Here is a 24,976-nt window from a genome sequence, read left to right as displayed (position 1 = left end):
TAAACATTATCACAGAGGCGCTACAACCATTGTTGATTAGCTCAGCTTTGGCCAGCAGCAGATCCATCTTGGAGACAGCTGGAACTGGCTCTGTCCAACACGGGGGCAGAAAAGGATTAGCTTAAAGCCCATCATCCTCTGCCATGTACTCAAGTTTCCCCACTGAGAACTATAGTAGAATCTGCCCATCCACAAGTAGATGGGATGTTCCAGCAATCAATTAACTTAAGAATTGGCAAAAACTTCAACATAGAACCACAGACTCATAGTAAAATAATTAAGTTCATAAGCTGCCCTCAGGTGCCCATTTTGAGAAAAATATTAATCCCATTGAGAGAAGTGTGAAGTTAAGTATTTAACCACATTTCCTAACAACATCAGGATACACCCATTTTTGCTATCTTCTGCCTCAACAAGGATACTGGTAAACATTTCCACAGAGTCATTAGACTAAGAACTTCACCTATGAAGAACAATAAGAAACACGAATCATTTTGGAGAAGCAACTTTTTTGTGAATTTCTCTGAAGAATGAAGTTCTATTAAAGTAATTTTAGCTGGATTATAATGATCTATTTTTTAAAAAAAATTATCAAGTAATACAATTATCTAAATAAAGACAAAACTTATAATGGTGATCAATTTTTCAGATGGGGAAGATAAAGAAATAGAAGGATATGAAAGGGAAACTGAGAAATACAGTGATGAAAGATTCAGGTGAAACAGGAAAATGAGGATGAAATATATACTCTAACTGCTCAGTGGAAACACACATTTAAAACAGTTCAACTAGCCACTAGGGTCTGGCTGGTTTCAGCTCTCATAGAAAAGAAAAAGCATATTGGAAGTCTGATTAAAATTTGTTAAAAATCTTATGTTACCGTGAGGTAATTCCAGTGATTTCATGAAACAAAACATTCTTACAGTGTACACACATTCAAAGTGTCTGTAAGTTTTTAAAAGTTTCCTGGATAAAAAACACATTACATTAGATACTTTATATATGAACAATGTAAAAAAAAGTTAAAGGTGGTTGATGTTTTCATATCAAAAAAGATCATAAAATAAACCTGACTATATTCAAAGTACAGAAACCATAAATAGAAAGTCTGTATTCTGCTCTCCACACCTGACAAAGAACTCTAAATATCCTGATTCCTTCCATGAAACTAAAATCATTTATAGTTTCATTAGTGTCTTGAAACACTAAAAGAGAAAAACTTACACATTGATTGTTTGGGGTTTTATTTTTATTCCCCTCCCACTCCACATTTCACCATGTTTTGGACTTCTTTCATATTTAACATCATTTTGAATGCCTTACTCTTAGAAATACACAGGTTTTAATTAGCTCTGCACCAAGTATTTTAATCAAAATTACTGATACATGTTCTCAAATCTTAATTCCACTTTCATGAGTTTTTTTCCTTGCAAATTTGTTATAGCTCTACTGCCTTGAAATTGGTGGCAAACCTGACAGTTAAAAGTATCTACATTTATAAAAACCATATGAACAAATTAAGTTTTGAAGACTATTCTATTTACAATTTTGAGGTAAGAAGTTTTGTTTAAGTAAATCAGTTTTTTGAAATTCACACTGTAATCCTCAAGTATAAGTCTTTTGAGTTTAAAACCATAGTGTAGAGGACATGATACTGCTCTGTACTATTAGGAAAAGATAATAGTCTATATAAAGTCCATTAAAAAAATAAAAAAGAAACAAAACAGGCAAAATACATTCGCTTTCTTGTAAAGCTAAATAGTATAAAGAACAAAAGAAGTCCCATTACCCGTGCTGGACTAACTCCAGTAGTGCTGGCAGTCAAGACTTCATGTTGTGAATCGATAATATTTTTAATCTTCAAATCCAAATCTTGTACAACTTCCTCTACTGCCTGACAGAAAGGATCCCCATTGCTTCGGCCTTTTATCAAATGCATCTTCACTGTTGACAGAATTCGCCCCCCTGCGATTCTGAAAATAGGCACAGGGTCACATCCACATTAATCTTGGCAGTACTTTAGTATACCTATTAGTGTTGAACATAGCCAGTCTTCACAGTTAATCAAAACTCTTCGGAGAACAGCTTTGATCTTTTAAATCAAACAGCAGTGTAAAAGTATTGTCCAACATAATGGTTTGCTAGAAAAAAAGATTATTAGGAAAGGTAATGAATTCAGCATTTAGTAATACCCTGAGCTGCAACACAAAACTGACTTCTCCATAAAAGTTCAAAGAAAAGTATGCTCTTTAAACCTACAGTTAGTGTTTTGATCATAAGCTGTTAAGTGTAAACAAAATGTTTCACTGGAACACGGATTCCAATTTAACAGCCTATTAGATTTTTGAGTCTCTTGTACCTCATGAAAGTGCTTCAAAATAACAACCTGCTTTCAATTTTATTTAAATAGATAGTAATTAGACTAGATGAACCTCATTGTTTGCCATAAAGGCACACATTATTAATCTCTTTTTTCATCAACTAGAAAAAACGCCTACAGAAAATAACTTACTAGTTCAATTATGAAATATCCAGTTTAATTATGAAATGTCCATGCACTTTGACGTCAAAAAAATAAATAATTTAATCTGATTGATATAGGGGCTTTATTTCAACTCTTATAGAAGGATAAGAAGGCATTTGTGAGTGCATCTAAGTTACGTTTAGACTGTTAATTTCATTTCATGGCCCTGTACCTTGAATCATCCACACTGCACATACGATAGACTACTTTTCAGATCACTCTTGGATTAGAACCACTAGGTCTCTCCCCAGTGAAACTCCTGAATGATAAGCAGTTACAGTTGTGCAGATCATGCTTTAATAGGCAGTACTGAGAGAACTACACCATGTCTTGCTCCCTCAGACTTGCAAGATCCACGTCCTATAAAAATGGAAATAAAACAGGCTGCCAGGTAGGTCACATTATCCTGAATACAAAAAAAAAATCAATTATTGAAGAATCACAAGAAAACTCAAAGATCTTGCATCCAAAAAACAGCTACAGAGACCGAGGCTCTTGTGACAGTGCAACTTGATTTACCCAGACGTGGTGAATGAGAAGAAGCAGTTACAATTCCAAGAAATCCACTGGCCATTTATAAGTGCATCTTTCCATTCAGGGGTTGAAAGTGTTGCCCTCAACAATGCTGCTCAAAATTAATAAAAGAACTTAAAGCTTATAGTGAAAGCAGAATAATCTCATTACAAGAGTGGAAACTCCAAGTGTTAAGAGTGAATTGCTCATTTTGCAAGTGTGTGGTGAGTAGGTGCAAAACCCATATGGAGGTACAAAGGTAGGAATCGAGGCACTACTGTAAACTATGACTATAAACCAGGTTAAGTAAAGCAGCTAGGGGATCACAGATCTTATTTCAGAGATGACCAACAACTATATTGAGACAGCAAGTGTCTCATGACTACTTCAATGAAGATTTAGTGAAAAACAAAATAAACCCCTTGAGTTAAAAGCTTAATAATTTTGTTCAGTACCTGAACAAAACACTAAGCGAAAGTTCAGGAAAATAAAAAAAAAAAGCATTACAAGAACCACTCAGCTCTCCTACATCATAAGGCATTCCTTCCCAAAAGCTTTTTGAAGTTGCATGCTCTTTGGAAACTTTATCATCAGTTCTCCAGTCTTCTCAGAACATGAACCCATCAGCCAGACTGACAAAATTGATTATAATCAAGATTCCCCTCATGCCACCATGTTTAACATCATGTATATGTAAGGACTTCACTATTTCCCCGTGACATTTTGCCTTCAGTTTCTTTTTTCTGCATATTTTCCTCAACCTTTTCAGAGTGTGGTACTCTATATTGTATTTTTAGCTCTAATTTATAGGGTTATTTTAATAGATTCCCTCCGCTTTTCCTTTTTCATATACAATTATTTTCACTTTCGAATACCAGCTAATAACACATGTAAGAATAAAGGAAGAAATAAAGTCATAACAAGAGGCACAAAGGACCTATTCTTTTTTTAAAAAAAAAAAATTATTTCCAGGAAAAATAGGTAGAACTCTGTGTTCAGAAAATACCCTGAACTGAAATTAGATTAAGACAGCACTCAGAAGTATCATAAACATTTTCTCTGTTCTTACAGGTATGTATTTATTGCCAGTGTTGAAGACAAGATCCTGTGCTAGTGGCCCCTTCTTTTGAAGTTGTATAATCACATTTCATATGTTTAAAGGCACTTAGACTCTCTGCAGTGACAGCAGTGACTAAAGAAATCAAAACTAGCAAACCTCCCCCAGCTTTCCAGTCACCATGTTTTTGAGAAAAAATTTCCAGTTAAGCTAGACATGCTTGTGATGCTAAGTCAGTTATGAGACTGATTTCCTGTCAGATATTTTTTGAGTTTTATAAAGCCCAAGTACAATGTCAAGCAAAAGCAACAAAAACAGTTCTGTTCATTCTGAACTCCTGCTCTAAGAATTTTCCCTTTGCCGTCAAATTTGCTTCATGATCTATTGCAATAATCATATTCCTTTTCCAATTAACCTGCAGTTTCTTTTTGCAGACTTTAAGAAACATTAGACACTTCTCCTGCAACTTCTAACAAATAGATAGGATGGCCAATGCTAAAAAAGGTTAGCCGGTAAAACCTTGCCTGTAACGGCAGAATTATTGAAGTTTTACCTTTTTTTCCCCTCTAAGAGTTAGGTTTATAGTCCAAAACAAAGCAGAAATACAGCATGTTGAGTGTAACCTAACATGAGTCTACCTAGCTCAGACACCAATAGTTATGATTTAACTATAACCATGGACTGCACAAAACAGCTCCACACTTATTCAGACACCCTGAACTCTTGAGCTGCTATTGGCACCTACAGTAGAATTGTTAGATGCGTCTATGATGCTGCAAATCACAGCTCTGCCAAAAACCCAGAGCAATGGCAATAGCTTTATTACTTCAGGTGGCATAGCCAAGAGTGAGACGATGACTAATTTTTCAACTCCCTCCATGCTCCTGGCCTACTTAGTCTAAAAGGATGCTTTGCAAATTGAAAGAAAGGTGTATTTTGCACACATTAAATTCTGAAGATGAATTTTAGAATTCTAGTTGGGAGACCCTCTATCAAATGAAACTCTGCATGTCTACATTCATATAAAATATAAAATAAGGGAGCGGACTTAGGTAAGAATAGGAATTGAGTCAGAGGAAAACTAGTTTGTTTATATTGTTTCCTGTTAAACTACGTGGAGGGAACTGGGCCAGAGACCTTGCTGTTTTGGCTTATTCTGCCTGGACAAGACTCCTGTAAATAACTTAGAAAACCTGAAGCTAACTTAAAGTTTGGTTTTGGGCTTTTTTCCAGGTCAAAACCAAGTATTTCCAAACAATTCTCAGCTTTAACTTTTACAGATTAAAGATTATTCAATTCACATTAGACTCGTAGGCTTGGTTAAACAGAAAAACTTGTGTTTTACAGAAATTTAAGCGCAATGTATGCACTTAGCCAAAAAAAAAAGTCACCATGTGAAGTCCCTCTGTACACAGGTCAAGAATCATCCAGATCTTAGTAAGGATAGTTTAAAAAAAAAAAAGCAAAAGGGGAAAAAAAAAGATGCTGGTGTACCTCTGCTCCAAAACCCACAATTCAGTCTAATCACAACAGAATGAAAAGTTCAAGGGGAAAAAAATAATTCAGTGCAAGTTGTCAAGAGGTAAGAAGAGAGCTCTGCTTAAGAAAAGTTCTGTCTCAGAGATGCACATAGGAACTGTATCCAAGTCTCCTGATGCTTCTTGCCAAAGTGCTTCATTTCCCTCAGCCCTAAACTGACACTTTCCAAAATAATACCCTCAAATGAGAAAAGTATTGTATTAAATGAGTAGTATTTGTCTCATAAATGCTGCACTGAACCTAGAACTCCAAGACAAACAAGCAGGTGAAGGGATTGGACTGAAGCTGTCTTTGAAAGCCAGGTTCGGTCCTTTCTGTCTACAGATATCTTCAGCTTATCTACATCATCATAATTTCCACACATGCATGTATGTATGCTGGAAGAAAAAGTATTATACATATAGCACTGGGCATCAGTTAATTAAGATAATCATGCCCTTAATTTAAACGCTATGCTCTCTATGTGACTTAATTACCTTGTAGCTTTTCACTGAGGGAAAAAACAAGTATGATAAAAACATTTTCTATGTTTATTTTTTTGCCTCTACTACCCAATGCCAACTAAGGATATTTGCTATTAGAAGTAAAGTTCATTTAATCTCTTTTTCTCCCCATATTTCTCCTTTTCCAGGAAAGAGTTCCAGTTCCCCATCAGATATACACAGTACTAACTGGAGCAAAGAAAAGGAAAAGTTTATTCATACTTCAACTAGAATTTACATAAACAGGCCAAGACATAAAATGCTGATCTAATGTGTGTGGATTCGTACTGAAATACTGTGCCACAGCTTATGCCATTTTGCACCAGGATATGATATAACAACATATGTTGTGAGATTTGTTTCATTAGTCTTGAATATATTTATAAAATATTGAATCCACCTCATTTGTGCTATTTCTTGAATATTTCAAGGCTTACTATAGAAAGCCCTAACTAACCATGCCTAGCAGTTTCAAAAAGTACGGTCAAAACAGTCTCAGCAGGAGAGGTATTCTTTTAATTTCTTTGTATAGGCCACCTAGAGCACAAATGGAGATGGCTAGGGCTCTGTCCATGTTTATAGAGTCCTTTCTGGAGTAAAGGGTATCACCTCTCTCCCAGAAAAGACAATTCACTGGATCAAAACATAACTTAAGAAATAACGATCTTGAAGAAGAAACTATAAATTAATTCAACAATAAAAATAATAGTTCTGTTTAAAGCAATCAAATAAGTTACCTGAGCAACTTCAGATCCACTAGTAGGACTTCATTGTTATTTAGGTTTAAAAAGATTAACTAAAAGCATAAAGATAAAAGTAAAATGTGGTAAAAATGCAACTTGGATTTTTGTAGGTTTATTTGTTTGTTGTGGTTTGTTGTTTTTTTTTTTTTTTTTTGGGTGGGGTTTTGTTGTTTGTTTGTGGGGTTTTTAGGGGTTTTTTTGGGTTTTTTTGGGGTTTTGTTTGTTTGGTTGTTTGGTTTTTTTACAGAAAGGAGAACCTATGCCAGATTGTTCTGATATTACTCTTTTATAGATTTATATTATGTAGAATATCAGTTGAACTTAAACGAACCTTAAAATATCTGGCATTGTACTAGAGGAAAAAATTTTATATGAACGGCACAAGGTGGAAAACTTAGTTTATCCACTTTGCAGTTCCTAACAGCAAGAAGGGCAGCAAAGGTTTGTTTTGTATATGGAATTACATGGGCAAAGTTATTTTGTGTTCAGATAAAAACTAAAATTCTTAAGTTCTGCTGCAAAAATTAATTCTGAAAGAAGAGCAAGAAACCTAATTGAATTCAAGAACGAACTTGATAAAGTAAACAAAGCAATATCATTTGTCTAAGGCAATAGAGAACTGGAGAGACCTTGTCCCTTTCTAGTCAGGGTGCCTGCTAACAAGCTTTCTCTGATGTTTCATTTAGATCATAGGCTGCTGACATGTACTAGTCTATGATAAAGGGCTTCAGTCTCACATCCATGGTCTTTTAAATCACATTGAAGGAGGCCTCATCAAATTCAGTTAGCAGTAAACATCTATCAATTACCATTATGACAGACATTGTAAAATAGCAATTTTTTAAAATGCTAATAACACAATCTTCTGTTCAATCTCACATGCAACAGTATTTCTTCGTTCAAAAGGTATGAACTGAAAAATATCTCAATGAGAAAACCCATGCTACCTTTACCTATGATAGAAATAACCAAAGAAAATCCATAAGAGTAATTATTAATGCTAAAAAAACAACCCTTTAGAAAGAACCACCTTTCACTGTCCGGCAGGGAATATTCAGACACAAAAGCCTGGATCCAACAGTAAGGTGGTGATCTCCCACTCAGTGAACTTCTGCTAAGTCCAAATGTGACCATCGGCGCTCTGTTCAGTACTCTGTAGTAAGTCCATAGCAGAAGAGACGTAGAATCAAGGACTCTTTCCCTTCTTTGATGGCCTGCACTATTCTTTATTTTCTTCAGCAGCTGGAAAGGGTCCAACAAACACTACCATCTTCCATTACACAGTCCCAATTTACACTCTTATTTCCTATCCACAAAAGCCAGGGCGGCCAGGTAGGTGGGTGAGGGGAAAGTATGTGATGGCTCAATTAAAGTCTATGTTAATGCACGCATCTCAAGCAACTGAACTATGACTTCACTAGCAGCCTGTAAGTATTTAGTTTTACAGACAATGTTCAGTTAATGTTTTTTTTAAAATTAACAAGTTCCCAAACATTTTAGATGAACTGACAGAAGTAACGGCTTACCATCTTCAGCATGTACCAGAACTAAAAGAGGAGTAGACAGTTCAGGTGGGATTCATCTCACCTGTCTCGTAGCCAGAGAAAACACAGATGTCTACATGTAGATAAAACAAATCACACTCTAAAAATGCCTTATTTGCATCAGTGCTTCTAAAGAGAGTCTAAAAAAAATATTAGTACAACGTAAATCTCTACTTGTTAACTAGGCATTGTATAAATCATACCTTCTGTCACTGGTTTCTTCTACAAAAAATATTCTCAGATCTTGTGCCCACTTGAACCCTTTTGCCTTACATCATCTGTGTCCCAATCCTATCTATATCATTTTCCATATGAAACCATCTTTTCTTATATTGAGGTAACTAATTTATAAGAAACTAATCGCATGCCTTGTCTATTTTGTTCCTACCCAGTTTATCATATAAACAAGCTCCTCTGCTTACCTAAAAATCTAAATGACATCGGGAAGAGCTCTTCTTACAGAACTAGGGCCTTAGTGTGCCAAGTTAATATGATGCAGAAGTGCTTTTATTTATTTTCTGGAAATACATCTTTCGTGGAAAAGACTAAAGTAGCATACAGAAAAAAAAAAAAAAAAAGGAGTTGAGGATATGGACAACATTCAAAACCTGATAAAAAGCAGAACAGACTACTGAAACCTATTCCAAGAACAGAAAATAATACATCAAAACTCTATTATACCAAGGTAAATGTTTTTGTTCTTTCATTTCAACTCCAACAGATGACAAATATATAGCTAACTTATGTAGGGGGAACAAATGTCTTAAAACAGATTACAAACACCTAGGGATCACAGGATGGGAGGGGATCACAGCCTTTCTTTGTTATGGATTTAGGAAGCTGTCTTAGAACTTAATACGAACTGAACAGTTACCCAGTTTTTTAATTTAGAACTATGTAAAGAGAGTAGCAATCTAATTCTACCCTCAAATGCAAAGAAGCAGGATGTCAATTAGAGTTTAATCTACCTGGGTAGAAGAGTGGGAAAAAATTTATCTAAGAAACAACACAAACCACAAATGTTCTTGAGAGAGTGGTAACTGTGACTTTAAAGCAAACCCAATGTTTTTCTAGTTCTGTTTTTCTAGTTCTGTTTGCAATGATTTTTGAAAACTAGTAGTTCATGCTAATTTAGATTTCAAAAATCAAAATTTCAACAATCAGTGAACTTAGTTATATTTAAAATCTAGATAAAAGTAAAATGTAACTATATCAAAACACTCATAATACTCAAAAATCCACCTCAAACAAAGGACGCATGCATTACTATAATTTTTTAAGTCACATAGAACCAAATACTAGGTGAAGACCCTACCCTAGGCCCTTTGGAGTTTTGCAGTTTATTAGATCCACAATAAAAGCGTAGCAAAAAAAAAAAAGAATCCTGTTGCTATGTATTTTTCCATGTTGTTGCTGCCACTTTTGCTGTACTGCCAAAAATTTCTATCTTTTAGTTCCGTGGAAGAAACCAGAATCACTCTTCCTCAGGAAGTGCCATCATCTAAAAGGTCTGGTACCTTCCCAAGAACATACTGCAAAAAACAAAGTTGGTGTTCTGTCAGTGTCTGCTCTCACCAAGATTAACTTTGGGTATTCTCCATACCAAGCAATGCTCCTCAAGTCCAGTGACAAGGCTATTATAAAGCTAAACAAGTATTCTCAGAACAAGATTCTTGATAGCAGCCATGCACATTCCATGCTACAGCTCCATTGTACCATCATAGCATATCCAACTTAATAGCTCCCTCTAGACGTAATCACTTTCCTGAAATTTGCTGAAAGTTATCAGGACTGGAAATAGGGGTAGGAGCTGCCAGGTTGCTTCCGAAATCTGGATTAAAGGGAGGCCATGGAAATAGATGAACTAGTAGCTTGATATCTGTATGATGGCATAACGGTAAGATTTTCAGTCTGGCACTGATAAAGTGCCATAGAACCATGGCCTCCATATCTTCTTTTTAGTTAAGTACATCAGTATTTCCATTATAAAGCTAAATGTGTAGGTAAAGCAGATAATTTACTTCAAAATTACGCTAAAGCACATTAGTCTGAAGTGGCAAGCATTTTCAGGGAAAATTTTTTAAGACTTTCTGATATTCTTCTATTTCTTCAAAATGCAAGAACATTTTTAAGTCACAATGTTTGTTAACACGGTAGTATGGTAATATAGTCTTAATTTGAAAGGTCATTCTATATAATCAGTAACTTTCACTGTAAATATTTAAACATCAAAATATTCTTCATTTCAGTGATGCTGTGAGTTGAGAAACTGAAGTTAGAGTGTCTAAGTTCTCGGTATTTTACTGAGAAACAGCACATTGCAAATACTCTAAGATAGCATAAAGAGCTTTATCCAGTAAAAGACAATAAAACAAGTTAGGAGGAGTATAAGCTCCTCAGGGTTACAGAACTACAGCTCCACTGGAATAACCAAGATCATGGTGGGACAGCCCGACAGCTGGAGTGCTGCAAAGGATGAATACAACAAGCTCTTCAGGAAAGACAAGGTGGGGGAGCATTCTCTATATACAAGAGCAGTTGCATTGGACAGACAAGAGGCTCATTGAGAGCTTATGTATCAGGATCAGAGTTTGTTATAGACAACCCAACACATATGAGGAAATGGGCAAAGTATTCTTAAAGCAACTCTCAGCAGGCTCTATATCACAGACCCTGGTTCTTACAGGGTACTTAATCGCCACTGCCACCCCACCCCCCAACATCTGCTGGAAGAGCATCACAATGTGATTCAAGCAGTCGTGATTAGGTGACTGGAGCATCTCTCTTATGAGGAAAGGCTGAGAGACCCTGGGTCTCTTTAGCCTGGAGAAGAGAAGGCTGAGAGAGGGTCTTATCAATGCTTATAAATATCTAAAGGGTGAGTGTCAAGGGTATGGGGCCAGGCTCTTTTCAGTGGTGCCCAGAGACAGAAAAGGGGGCAACGGGCACAAACTGAAGCACAGGAAGTTCCATCTGAACATGAGGAAAAACTTCTTTACCCTGAGGGTGGCAGAGCACTGGAACAGGCTGCCCGGGGAGGTTGTAGAGTCTCCTCTGGAGATACTCAAAACCCACCTGGATGTGATTCTGTGTGACTTGCTCTGGGTGAACCTGCTTTAGCAGGGGGGTTGAACTAGATGATCTCCAGAGGTTCCTTCTAACCCCTACCATTTTGTGATTCTGTGAAGATTTCTAGAGGGTGTCAGGTATACTGGATGGGCAACACACAGGGTTACACGCAGCTGGGTCTGTTGATTGATCAGGGATGTGGAGGAAAAAAAGTTAGATAAAATCAACAGCAGCCTTGGCTGTAGCAATCATGAGGTAGTGGAGTTCAAAATCTTAGGGGAGCAAGAGAAGCAAGTCGTAAAGTACAGACTGTGACTTTAGGGGAGCAAATTTCAGCTTATTCAGTGAAATGGTACATGGAATGCCAATTGAGAAATTTCTAAAACGCAAAGGAGCTCAGAAAAGCTGACATGTTATTAATGACAGCATATTACAAGCACAAGGGAAGTCCACCACAATACTCAGGCAAACACGTTGAAGTATCAGTAGACCTGCTTGGCTAAACAGTGAACGGATGACAGAGCTTCAGTGCAAAAAGGCTTTACACAGGATAGTGAAGAAGGAACAGGTTACAAAAAAAAGATCTAGAAACATTGCCCAGGCATTTAGGGGTATTGCCAGGAAAGCCAAAGCTCAGCTGGAGTTGAGACTTGCAAAGAATGCTAACGTAGCTTCACCTGCTGCTTTTATATTAAAAGGCTGAACAAAGAAAATGAGGGACCTTTGCTGAAAGGCAGGAGATTTTGAGACAGTGGACACCCCAATAAAACTGAGGTACTCAATGCCTTCTTTGCCTCAGTCTTCACCAACATGGTCTCCCAGGCCTCTGATTAGAGAAAGTTTTCAGAGGAGAACTGCCAACAGTGTGTAAGGATCAAGTCAGGGTTTACATGACAACGGAGCCCATATAAGTTCATAGAATCAAACCGGCTGCATCTAAAAGCACTTATAGAACTGGCTGATGTCCTTGTAAGGCCACTCTATACAGTCTTTGAAAAGTCATGGTGATCAGGGAAGGTCCCTGACAAATGGAGACAAGCAAATGTTTGCAAAAGAGACCAAAAGGACAGCTTGGGGAACCACAGGTTCATCGGCCTCACTTTGTTCCCTGAGAAAATAATGTAAAAAGTCCTCTGAGAAAACATTTCTGGGCATGTGAAGGATTAGGTGGTGGCTGGTAACTGTAAGCATGGATTAATCAAGTGTAAATTATGCCTGACCAATCTGTTTGCCTCCTATAATAAAATGACTGGTTTCACAGACCAGTGGAGAATGGTAGATGCCATTTACATCGATTGTAGGAAGGCTTTCAACATTGTCACAAAATATTGTCAACGTACATGTTTCGACACTACAGTCTGGATGGATGGACAACTAGATGAGTTAAAAAGTGGCTAATGCTCAGAAGGTAACAAATACATTGTACTGTATCTGGTGGTCAGTAACAAACAAAGTACCACAGGGGCCTATCCTGGAACCTGTTTTTTGTTTCTAAGTATCTTTGGCAGTGACTTGGTGACGAAAACTCATGCTCATCAGGTTTGCAGGTGACACCAAATTGGATGGAACAGTCAATATGCTTGAGGGCAGAGCTGCCATGAAAAGATACCTCTAAACAGACGGCAGGCACAGACTGACAGGAACCATATGAAAATCAACAGGACGTGCAAAGTCTTAGAAAGGGATAACCCCTTCCAATGATACAGGCTAGGGAGCAGCTCTGTGTAAAAGAACCTGGGAGCCTTGGTGCATGTTCAGCAAGCTAACCATGAGCCAGGAGTGTGCCTTGGCAGCAAAGAAGGCCAACAATATCCTTGGCTGCATCAACAGTAGCATAGCCAGTAGTCTGAGGAATGTGATTATTCCTCTCTAATCAGCACTCGTTGGAACAAATTTAGTATACTGCATCCAGTTTTAGGCCGCCCAGTCCAGGAAAGACACTGATAGACTGGAGCAAGTTCAGCAGAGGGCTGCCAAGATGGTCAAGGAGGCATGCCCTCTGAGAGGCAGCTAAGGGAACAATTATTCAGCCTGGAGAGAAGAAAGCTTAAGGGGACCTACTAACAGCTTTCCAATACCTACAAGAAGGTAACCAAGAAGATGAAGCCAGGCTCCTCATGTTGACAGTTATGGAAGGAAAAGAAGCAAGGGGCATAAATTGAAACAAAAAAGGTCCCAACTCAATATGGGGGCGGGGAGGGAGGGAGGGAATAAACTTTTCACCATGAGGACGCTGAAGAGGGAGATTAAAAACCTCCAAAGATAGAGACTGCACAAAGCTTGACTGGATAAAGCCCTGATTAACCTACATTGACCCCATAATTGACCCTGCTTGGAGCAGAATGTGGGAGTGAAAATTTCCTGATGTTCCTTCCAACTGAAATATTCTATGATCCTAAGTTTAAGGAGACCTATAGACAATGCTTTGCACACATTTGCACAACTTTCCAGCCACTTTAGAACACAAAACTCCAGGACTGCAAGAATGCTATCCAATTAACTCAGACATTCAGCACACGACCAGATAAAGTCTCATATGCTTTCTCTCCTGAAATACTACTGTATCTCCAGATGCAATCACGGCTTCACAAAGGCAACACAAATGAAGCAGCATTTTCCTTGTCAAGGGAAAGCTCAGTGCAGTAATCCACATGCATGACCAAGTCAAGCTGTGTAACTTCTACAATCGACTGTAGAAGACCGCTCACGGACCTGAGATGAAGAAACACTCCAAAGCATCACACAATGTGTTGAACGAAAACAAAGCTAACTTCAGATTTAAACAGCTGCTCATGTGAGCTGTGCAATAGTGTCACCTAGTGGTCAGCGCTTACAGCGAAGACAGGGCCCACTTGAAGCAGAAAATTTAGTGCTCATCTACCAATTCTGCTACTCCGCAAAATCAATGGGGACTTTTAAAGTATATGTATGTATACACACACATCTATATGAACCAACAAGTGCAGTAACCAACAAGACAAATGCCTTTCCATTATTCAATTTTGTCACACGTGCCTTTTACAAACTTGAAAAAAGTCATCCCAGAAATAGAGTAAGTTCTGTCTGGTCTAAGAGAAAAGGATTTCCAGAACGATGGATTAGTACTGCACTTTTTCATTTATATCAGAAGAGAGTTTCCAGATCCTCAGATGTATAATAATCATACACTTCACTAACAAATACAACATTGATATGTTTCTTGTCAAGAAACAGGCACAAGAAGCAGAATATCCAAACTCTCTATTTACTACATAAACAGTGTCCAATTCTTCTATGTACAGAATCTGTAAACAGTTTTAAGGTTAGAAGTTTTACAGCATTCTGAAACTTTAATATTCATGCTACTGATTCTTGAAAGATTAGTGATTTCTTCTAATCTTAGATATCTGGAGAATGAGGAGAGGCAAACTTGAACTATTTCAAAATTCCAGAGATTTGTAAGAATGTTCGTTCTGCTCAGTGAAAACACCTTGAAACTACCAAAGTTCATTATATCTTTCTGTTTCTCCTGCTATCAGGTCTGCTTAACATTTTGTGCCACATTTGAATCAAATCATCATAGTTAAATTTTCACTCTGACAGCTTTCCCTTCCCTCACCTCCTCTACTGTTCAGTTTCTTAGCCGAATGACTCGGGGATGAGAAACACATTTTTGTTATTCTCCACAGGCATCCTGGTTTGGCTGGGATAGAATCATAGGCCATCCATTAGCAGTTTCAAGCCAGTGAGGGCAGCTGACCCGAGTTAACTACAGGTGTAGCCCATACCATAATGTCATGCTCATTATAAAGGGAGGAGGCTTAGTGAGGAGAGGAGGCTCCTGTGAGGTTCCTCCTGCTTCTGCTGAGGACTACTCTGATGACAGCATATTCATTTGGCTAAGTATTTTCTGTTTGTACTAGTGGTGGTTTCATTAAATCTGTTGTACTTCCACCTACAGGTCCTCTCTCCTTTTTCCCAGTTCCCCTTCTCAGCTGGTGAGAATTCATCAGATGATGGAGTGACTTATGTTTAGGCCTGGGTACAGGCTAAATGTAGATAATAGGTTAACAGATATTTGGTTCTACCATATCTCCTGCTATGTTCAAAATATTCTTAAGCACATCCCATCCCTGTCTAAGAACTTCAATTTGGTTTCTAGGTTTCCAAAGCAAAGGAACTTTACTCAGGCAGATGAAGGAAGCCTTTTTTCAACATATGTTCTACAATACACAATAACAAGGCATTTATTTGGCTACTTTGTATTTTACACAAGCTCAAGTTTCATAAGATCTCCACTGTAACAAGATGAAACTGAAGTAACAGACTTCTAATCATTAAGTGAACAACAAAAAGTACTGCATTTTTCTTTTGGCAGAGCAAATACTGAGACCTGTTTTTTGCAGCTTGACTAATCTCTACATCAGACAAACACCAATACTGCAGATATGTCCTGTTTGCTCATAGATTTCTCAGCAGGCTTCTAAAGACTAAGCAACTGAAACTTTTGCTGCATTGTTGTTGTTTTTTTTTCCTCTGCTCTTTAGATTGCAGTAGTAACAGAACTAGAGAAATTTCTTGTGTAGAAGAATCTTCTGGAATTCAAAACTGTCACATCACAGCCAGGGCATACAGACAGCCCTCACTCATATTGCTTACCAAATACTTAAGAAAAATACCTTTTGGTTCACCAATGTTTTGACCCCTGTAGTTTCTAAGCTATATGCTAATCCTATAATATTTGAGAACTTCAGCATACTAATGAAGATTCTTTCAAAGACAGCCAACTGATTGGTATATTTCTATGAGTACTGAGCTACAACATAGGTACATATATAAAAAGAACAGCAGTATTTTTCCTTGGGAGGTTATAAAGCCTATACAGAGTACAAGAGATACTAGACACACCAGAGTACAGCCAGCTTCCATTCTTGGTCAGTGATACAACCAGCAACATCTATGTATATACATGCAACCTAATGTGTGGATTAGACTCAATTCAAACTAAAAAAAACAACTTCTTTAGTTTCAAGCACAGAACTATTACAGCTGGTTCACTAAAGTTGTGTATAGAAAAATTAGTGATTATAAATGGAAAAAATGACTAACTTCTATAATGGTTAAGGATATTTCTCTTCTCTATGTGCTAATGCCAGCACTCACCAATTCAAATTCCTATGTTACACTCATATTTCTCTGTAATTAATCTCACATTTGTAAGTCCATCCAAAAGACTAGCTGGAGGTCTTCAAAAACATTAAAAAAATCAGCAACTTCACCAGAGCCTTCCTAAGAAATAATTTTTATGCTTTGCTTATGTAGTTAAAAAAAAGAAAAAAGATTTTAAAAAAAAGAAAGGCTAAATAACCATTGTTATTAGTCAGCAGCAATAAAGACTCCTTTTTTATAAGGGTATATACAACGAAATGACAAAAATTAAGTAATCAATGACCAAGAAGTAAATCGCATATCAGTTTATGCACTTACCAGACCCACAAGATTGAAATCTCTGGAGGTTCATTTACAACTAGGGAACTAATGAAATAGATTGATTTGATAAAAATCTAATACAAAGAATAACTTCAAAAATCTATAAACTTACCCTCATTGTTTTTCAAATATTTATATTTTCTAATGAGGTTTAAGTTGTAAACATTTACTCTGAATTATTAAATAGGTAAATGATTAGATTTTCTTTCATTCTCCTTCCCAAGACACATGCACAAGAAAAAAAAAGGTGCTTAGCAAGACAAATATAACAAATTCTGTTACCTTGGATTTGAGATTTCCCCAACAATTTCTTGCAGCTTGTCAATAAAATTAACAAAGTTTGAAAGCCCCTTTACATGGATTTTTAAAGGATCAAATAATGAAGATGCACAGCCTCTTCCTCCAAGTTCTATGGTTCGGATAAAAGATGTTGCTATCTATTAGGAGAAATATTCAGAATATACAAAACTGTAGTTTGTACTACACAAAAATGTGGACATAAAATATACACATGTTAAAGTGAGCCTCTCCTACAGATTTGCAAACAGTGTATAACAGCTGGCTGACAGCAGAAATAATTCGACTGAAATCAATAGAATACCTCTTAACAGCAAGCTTTGTACATCTCACCATAAATATTTGCAAGATCAATACTCAAACAGTGCAGCAGTATAAAAAGAAACCACAAGCCAAAGCAAAGAATGACCCAGCTAATTTGATATTTACATTGGCCTCTTGACAGCTTAGAAAAAAAATTTATTAACACAGGGTATAGAACTTTTTTTGGTTGTTGCTGCTGTTTAAATGCTCATGCTGACCTCACATAAACTACTCTGAATATAAGAGGGCTGTCTATGACCCAAGAACAATTTTAACATAAGCATGTAAATGTTAATGTCAGTAGTGTATTTCTTTTTCAGAGGTGCAAATAAAAACAATGTATACTCAAAGCTTCTGAGAAATTATGACCGCTAAGACTTCTATCATCAGGTACTGAATTCTGAAAGTTTCCATGTAGTTTTATATAAGACCTTAAAACCAAGAGATGTCCCCAAAAGAATACACCTTAGAGGACAATCCCTCAAATTTTAAGGCAACGGAATAAAAAGCTTAGCAGGTCCCCAGAAAGATGAAGGTAAAGATACAATCCATTAGGGTTGGCACAGATGCAGTAATATTAATTCTAAGTATAAATTTTAGTTTCAGACTACACAGCTAAACCATAAAGCTCTCGGGACTGGAAAGAATACAACTGGAATTACTCTAGCAAAGAAAGTAAACCTGCCAGTATTCCTGCCGTTGTGCTATAGATTTCCTGTGGATCCAGTACAGTTCGTAGGACTTTGCCTTCCCAATAGAAAATATTCTGGCTTTGCAAGATTTCTACAAGACACAGCTGCCAGAAAAGACAACTTCTTTACATGGTAGAGAAATTTCCCCTCTGGCAACTGTGAGGAAGGGGTAATAAATCCAGTCCAAACACATACTTTTTTTTTTTTAATACAATGTTAACAGAGCATTAGGAGATAAAATAATTCTGGAACTGAGATTTCACAAATTTTCCATACTTATTCAACCATAGAAATCTGAGAATGCAGCTGCCTCAGTGACTGTTACATATCCACACTGTTTTTCCTTGGTCTGCTGTTGTCTGCACTGAGGCAACTGTGCATGCAAAATTTGATTATTTTGAATGAGGGACTACATTGGTTCTTTGGAGAAAGAATTCTTACTCATTTTATTTCAACTATTTTTGAGATGGCTCTGTGCTGACTACAACTACTGTAAGTATAAATGCACCTCACATACAAAACTAGATTCTTTAGCAGCAAGCCTCTCTGAGCACTGCAGTTGCTGTAGCTTTTTATATTGCTATACAAGGGCATTGAGGAAAGAGTGTACCACTGTCTCAAGGGTGTTTATTTCCCTGAGAAAACAATGAGCAGAAATGTCCCCTATCAAACATATCTTCAAGAGTATTGCAAGACTGATCAAGCTGGAAATGACTGGAAAGCATTACCCGCCCCAAATCCTGAGTCAAAGTTGAAAAAACGGCAACACTGCCCTTTCAAATCTTGGCCTCTGTTCTAGTGTACATGTCAAAGGCAGGGTTCTGTCACGAGGTTGCCCTAAGAAAAGTAGTTTGTACACAGAAATACTTTAGATTCCAGATGTCTTAACAGATGCACAGAAAAATGCTGGTTTACTATTTAACCAAAATACTAACAAACAGCACTTTAAAATTGAAACACATAATAATGCATTGTTAGTGGCTTGGTTTTGTTAATGTTCGTACTGCTTTGTGATATTTATTCAACCTAACCTCATTGCTGTATTGGGTTTCCATGGCAAGGTTTTGGCAGGCGTTGGGTGGAGGGCTACAGGGGTGGCTTCTCTGAGAAGCTGCTAGAAGCTTCCTCTGTGTCCAATAGACCCAATGCCAACCAGTTCCAACACTGGTCAAGGCCGAGCCCATCAGCCCAACAGTGGTAGCACCTCTATGATAACATATTTAAGAAAGGGGAAAAAAACCCCAACAACTATGCAACAGCAGCCAGAGAAGAGAGAAGTGAGAATATGCGAGGTCAACTCTGAAGGCACCAAGGTCAGTGAAGAAGGGGGAGGAGGTGCTCCAGGTGCCAGAGCAGAGATTCCCCATGGTGAAGCATGTGGTCCCCCTGCAGCACATGGAGATCCAAAGTGGAGCTGATGTCTACCTGCAGGCTGTGGAGGACCCCATGCCAGAGCCTGGAGAAGGCTATGACCCCACGGGAAGCCTATGCTGGAGCAAGCTCCTGGCAGGACCTGTGGACCCATGGAGAGAGAAGCCCAGGCTGGAGCAGGTTTGCTGGCAGGATTTGTGACCCCATGGAGGACCCACACCGGAGCAGTCTGTTCCTGAAGGACTGCACCCTGTGGAAGGGACCCACACTAAAGCAGTTTGTGAAGAGCTCCAGCCCCATGGGAAGGACTCACATTGGAGAAGTTCATGGAGGACTGTGTTCTGTGGGAGGGACCCCATGCTGGAGAGGGGAAGAGTGTGCATGGGAATAGTGTGAACAGCAGAGACAACATGTGATGAACTGACCCAACCCTTGTTCCCCATCCCCCATGCCACTGGAGGAGGAGGGAGGTAGAGAATTCAGGAGTAAAGTTAAGCCCAGGAAGAAGGGAGTGGTGGGGAGGAGGGTGTTCTAATATTTGGAGTTTTTCTCATTACCCTACACTGATTTGCTTGGTAATAAATTAATTTTTCTTCAAGTCAAGTCTGTTTTGCCTGCAACAGTAATTGCTGAACCATCTTTTCCTATCCTTATCTTGACCTATGAGCGTTTCATTATATTTTCTCTCCTCTGTCCAGCTGAGGAGAGGAGCAATAGAGTGGCTTTGTTGGGTACCTGGTCCCCAGGCAGGGTCAATCCGCCACAATTACTTTTAGAGATATTCAGTAAGCAGCAACATCTAGTCTAATGCCATCTTGTCTTTTTTCTTTGATAGGCATACTCATTACTCACTTGACATCATTTAGCAAGATTTCAAAAATTTAAAAGGAATAATAAACATGAATACAAGATATACCTTTTAAGATAGTAAACTTTTTCAGGATTTCATTCATCATTTGGCATGATCAGTTTTGACGCCTCTTTTTACAATATCATTTTAGAGCTCTAGAGGTACATATGTACACAACTATTTTTCTACGCATCTTTGGATCTCATGATCAAGCAAGCACTTATTCCTTCACATAGAATCTCTGTTGTGTCTTTTTAAACCTAGAAACCATGTTTATGGTGGTATTTGACTTTGCTTCAAATGTCAGCCTTGCATACGAGCTTAAAGCAACACTTAATGTTTATAGATCTACTTCATCACCTCTAATCTACAGCATATTGTATTTGACACATACCAGGAAAATTGACATTTTTCTCTTCTGTGAGGCATGTTTTAGGTTAGTGAAGGCTTCTCTACCAAGTCCTCTGTCAGGAACATTTAGAATATGAGCCAATGCCAGATCATCCTTGGAATTCACCAACACGCTTAAATACGAACAAATAAATTTTTTTGCCAGGACTGCCACCTGTATAAGAAAGCACCACACAAATTGGTCATCCTGCTGCTAAATTAAGTTCCTTTTTTTAAAAAAAGCTAATTAGATATGTACGGATATGATTTTTGCAAGAGTAAGAATTTCAAAGCGCTATTTTATGTGTGGGGATTCTGGAAGTATTGACAAAAGCAAGCATGAGTAATATGTTAAAATTGCATATATTGTACTTAAATATTCACAAAATATTTGATCGCTGGATCTCTAGCTATTAAAATTTGCTACCAATTACAACTTAGGTATCTCTTAACAGATATTCCTCTTCTACCCCAAGGCAAAATACTAGCACCATTAAACCACACAAGTATTTGTCATTAACTTCAGATAGGCTAAGATTTTAAACGACTTGCCAGCTCTGTGCCAGATCTAGTAATTTTTCCCTTGGCTTTCAGGGGTTTTCAATCACAGAAACTCCACTGATTGAGTCTGGACACAAATTGTGACCCAGGGCCACCCACGTAACCAAAACATAACATTGCAATTGCTTATATTGCAGCACTGTTCCAGACCCTGTAAGAACAACAGTCCCAGAACTGAAGAATTCACAGTTTTGTCACAAGCAAAGACCAGACCAAAAAAAAGGCAATTAACAAAAGGAAAGATAATGAGAAAACCCATATTTGCTGCAGAAATTACTCTCATTCAGTGGGATGTAAACAACAAAAATGTAGCCAGTAAAAAAAAAAAAGTATGTGTGACAGTCTGAAAAGATAGATTTAAGAGAAAGAAAAAAAAGGCAAGGAATATTTTTGTTAGTGGTAGAAGTGCTGTCTGGGTGAGAACCTTAGTTCAGAAAATACTTTCCTGTTCAGAAATATTTGGAGTTGTACCCAAATAATAAATTAAAATTGCTACTTATGAGAAAAGCAAGTTAGAAACTACTAAAGCTACAGCATTTCAAGCACTGTTATACAGTATTCTGAGATTCTTGTTTTGACAATTGAAAGGGTAAAAGGAAAGAATCTAGTATTCCCAGAAAGTCAAGTCCTCCACTGGGATAGACAAACCTCGTCTGCTTTGCTACAGCTACCACTACAGTGGCTATTCAGATTTCTTCTGTATGTAAGGGAGTACAAGCTAATAAAATGAAATCAAAGAAGTTTACTCACCTACCATTTCACTTTGCAGCACTGGGCAAATCATTTAACTCTTAGTCAAGACAGTGTTTGAGTGACAGTGTACTTGTAGAAAAATTCATTCCCTGGTGTTTCAAGGCAGATTAAAGCTACATCAAGTGCCTGCCATAAAAGGACTATCTTCCAGAATATAATTTCTGCAGTTAGCCCCATACATACACCTACAATATGCTTAGACACAGTGTTTGAACACATATCTTCTGTTTTTTTAAAAAACAGCAACATTTTAATACCATTAACTAGAAAAGGAAACAATGTTATATTTCATCTTTTCAATATATACAGAACACTGCAAAAGAAACAGAAATAATTTTTACCTTCACATCCTCCTGGCCCTGTCTATTTAGTGGTGTAGAAGGAGCAGGAAGAGAACCATTATTTTCTTGTACATTCATTATGCCAGAAATAAATTCCAATAGTTGAACCTTTAATAAAAAGATTAGAATAAACTTAAGTATGAAGATGATTAGAAAGCAAAAGTGGTATTAAAACCTGGTGAAACTATGTCTCTGCCAGTCTGCTAATGTTTTAGCAGCACTTAGCCCTTTAGCGTAGGTTAACGCAGCCCTTATAGTCTACTTTACAAATGTTTTAGTAGAGAAATGAGGTATAAGATTAATTTAGAGAACATATCTCAAACAGTCATGAAATACACTGGCACTAAAAGCAGATGCTTATGTTTTGTACAACATTTAGTATGTTATACCATGTTCAGGAAGAGCTCATTAACACACCCAAGTTCTCGATCTTCCCCATGAAAACAGGAAGAATTTTTTTTTTTAAATTGCTTTTTCCATCACTTCCTGAACTTCAGTTGTCCTTATAATCTCTTTTGTGCCTAATAATCACATGGGTGTTTGACTGTAGGCTCTCTGAACCTTTAAGGAAATAGGGAAGCTGGTTACAAGCATTCTTGTCATAGAATCATATAATAATTTAGGTTAAAAAGGACCTGTAAAGATCTAGTACAAATCTGTGGTTGAAGCAGCACCAGTTTGACCAGGTTGCTCAGTGATATGCTGAGCCAAGTTTTTAGTACCTCCAAAAATAAGATTACACATCCTTTCTGGGCAACCTATTCCAATATTTGACCACTTTTTCATGGACAAAGCTTTTTGTTCTTACTAAGGCTGGAAAGTAAAGAGTTTTAATTATGCTATAACTAGTAATTCATGGTATGTTCATAATATACCTCAGTTCAACTAACGTTCAGTTACTGATATAGCTTCCCTCATTAAAATAGCCATCTAATTAAACATACATCAAATTCAGAAGATGAAATAAACAGCAATTTGTTTAAGTCGGCAATGCTGGGAGTGGGCAGTAAAAGCAGACAATTACCTCCTCTAATTTTCATTACAAGCTGGAAGTACACGCATCTAAATGCAACATTAATTTTTTCAGTAGCAATAGAATTTGTCTTTTGACCTTTCCCTGCTCTAGAGAGCACAGAATCAAATAAAATCACGTGGAATGCTTGTGTTCCAAACTTAATTTCTACTTACATATATTTTTATCTAATAACAGAGATTAATCAAATTCATTTGTTACAGACTTTCATAATCTAAGAATGGAATATACACTAGACTAGCCTGGAGCATGGCCTCACATGCAGTGTCACAAGAATATCTGAACTGCAATAAACTGCAACAGAGCTGCTGACTGAGTGGCTGAAGAGGAACCTCTTCTGGTTTCTGGAAAAATCTGGCATGGAACTACATGTAGTATAGGGAATTTATTGCTTTTAAGAGCAAGGTATTTTTAAAATGATAACCATTAAAAATATTTTGACTGTATATCAACATAAAACCAAAGCTCCATGACATGTGTTAATCACTAAGCTTTGTTCCAGTCTTATCAAATCTCTACAGCTCATTTTTCAGTTCCATCTCTAGCAAAGAGGGATATACTCACAGAAGAGCTGTGGGACCCACCTATCCAGCAGGACAACAGAAAGAAATAATTTTTGAATTAATTTAAGCTCTCTTTAAAAGATTTAGTACTTTAAACTTCCCTAATAGAAGAGCAAAGTAAGTTGTGAATAATTCAGAGCTCCTGTGTATATTTAGAAGTGTCATAAATCCGTAACTGGAATCAAAAATGTCAAAACAATATCAGCGCTAAAACAAACAAAATACTTACAGGGGCTAGGCTTTCATCTTCAGATAGAAGTCCAAGTCCACAGCACTTCTGATACACATCTATTAGATCCAACATACTGCTTCTTGCCAAGGAGGCATGATAGGCTTTTTTTAGGTCAGTATAATTTTCCGGTTCTTTCATGTTTTCGTATGATAATCCCAGTTTGTCATGTAACAAATATTTCCAAGTTTCCAACACATCACTAAGTGATACTGTGAAATCTCCATGGTGCTAATAGAACAGAAAAAAACAAAAATGTATGTTTTGTATTCAGCATAGCTTTAAAAATTACTTTCAAACAAGCTGCATATATTTTTTTAAATTATTATCATTTCAATATTTACATTTATTATAAACACAGCCTTACTCATAGTTGAAGTTCTTCCAGCGCTTTCCCTTTACAGCTGACTTTTTGTTATATGCAGTATTTGTTACTAATCTTTAAAATACCAGGTATGTATATTGAACTTTACTCATCAGGAAAGACATATCAACTTTTGCAGGACTACTGCTGACATATTTAATTTTATATATTTTATATTTATTTATCAATATAAATATTTTCTATTTATTTATTCTTATATTCTCATGACTGGAGTGCTGCAATGGATGGCTATAAGCTCTTCAGCAGGAATAGGCAAGGTAGGAGAGGC

At 37.2% G+C, this 24,976-nt stretch overlaps 1 protein-coding gene across 1 annotated transcript in view; it reads right to left on the bottom strand.

Moving 5' to 3' along the window:
- Nucleotides 1-24,976, bottom strand: part of PARPBP (PARP1 binding protein) — a 54,065-nt gene that overhangs the window by 19,056 nt on the left and 10,033 nt on the right. Inside the window, exons 2-6 of the mRNA XM_009958489.2 lie at nt 24,324-24,554; nt 22,499-22,606; nt 20,848-21,018; nt 17,223-17,377; nt 1,790-1,973 (exon numbers count right to left, since the gene is read on the bottom strand). Of these exons, the coding sequence (XP_009956791.2) occupies nt 1,790-1,973; nt 17,223-17,377; nt 20,848-21,018; nt 22,499-22,606; nt 24,324-24,554 (849 nt within the window). The remainder of the gene's footprint in view (nt 1-1,789; nt 1,974-17,222; nt 17,378-20,847; nt 21,019-22,498; nt 22,607-24,323; nt 24,555-24,976) is intronic.

This window comes from Leptosomus discolor, chromosome 1 (genome assembly GCF_034619465.1).
Source record: "Leptosomus discolor isolate bLepDis1 chromosome 1, bLepDis1.hap2, whole genome shotgun sequence".
Classification (NCBI taxonomy): Eukaryota; Metazoa; Chordata; class Aves; order Leptosomiformes; family Leptosomidae; genus Leptosomus; species Leptosomus discolor.
This window is presented reverse-complemented; position numbering and strand designations above follow the sequence as displayed.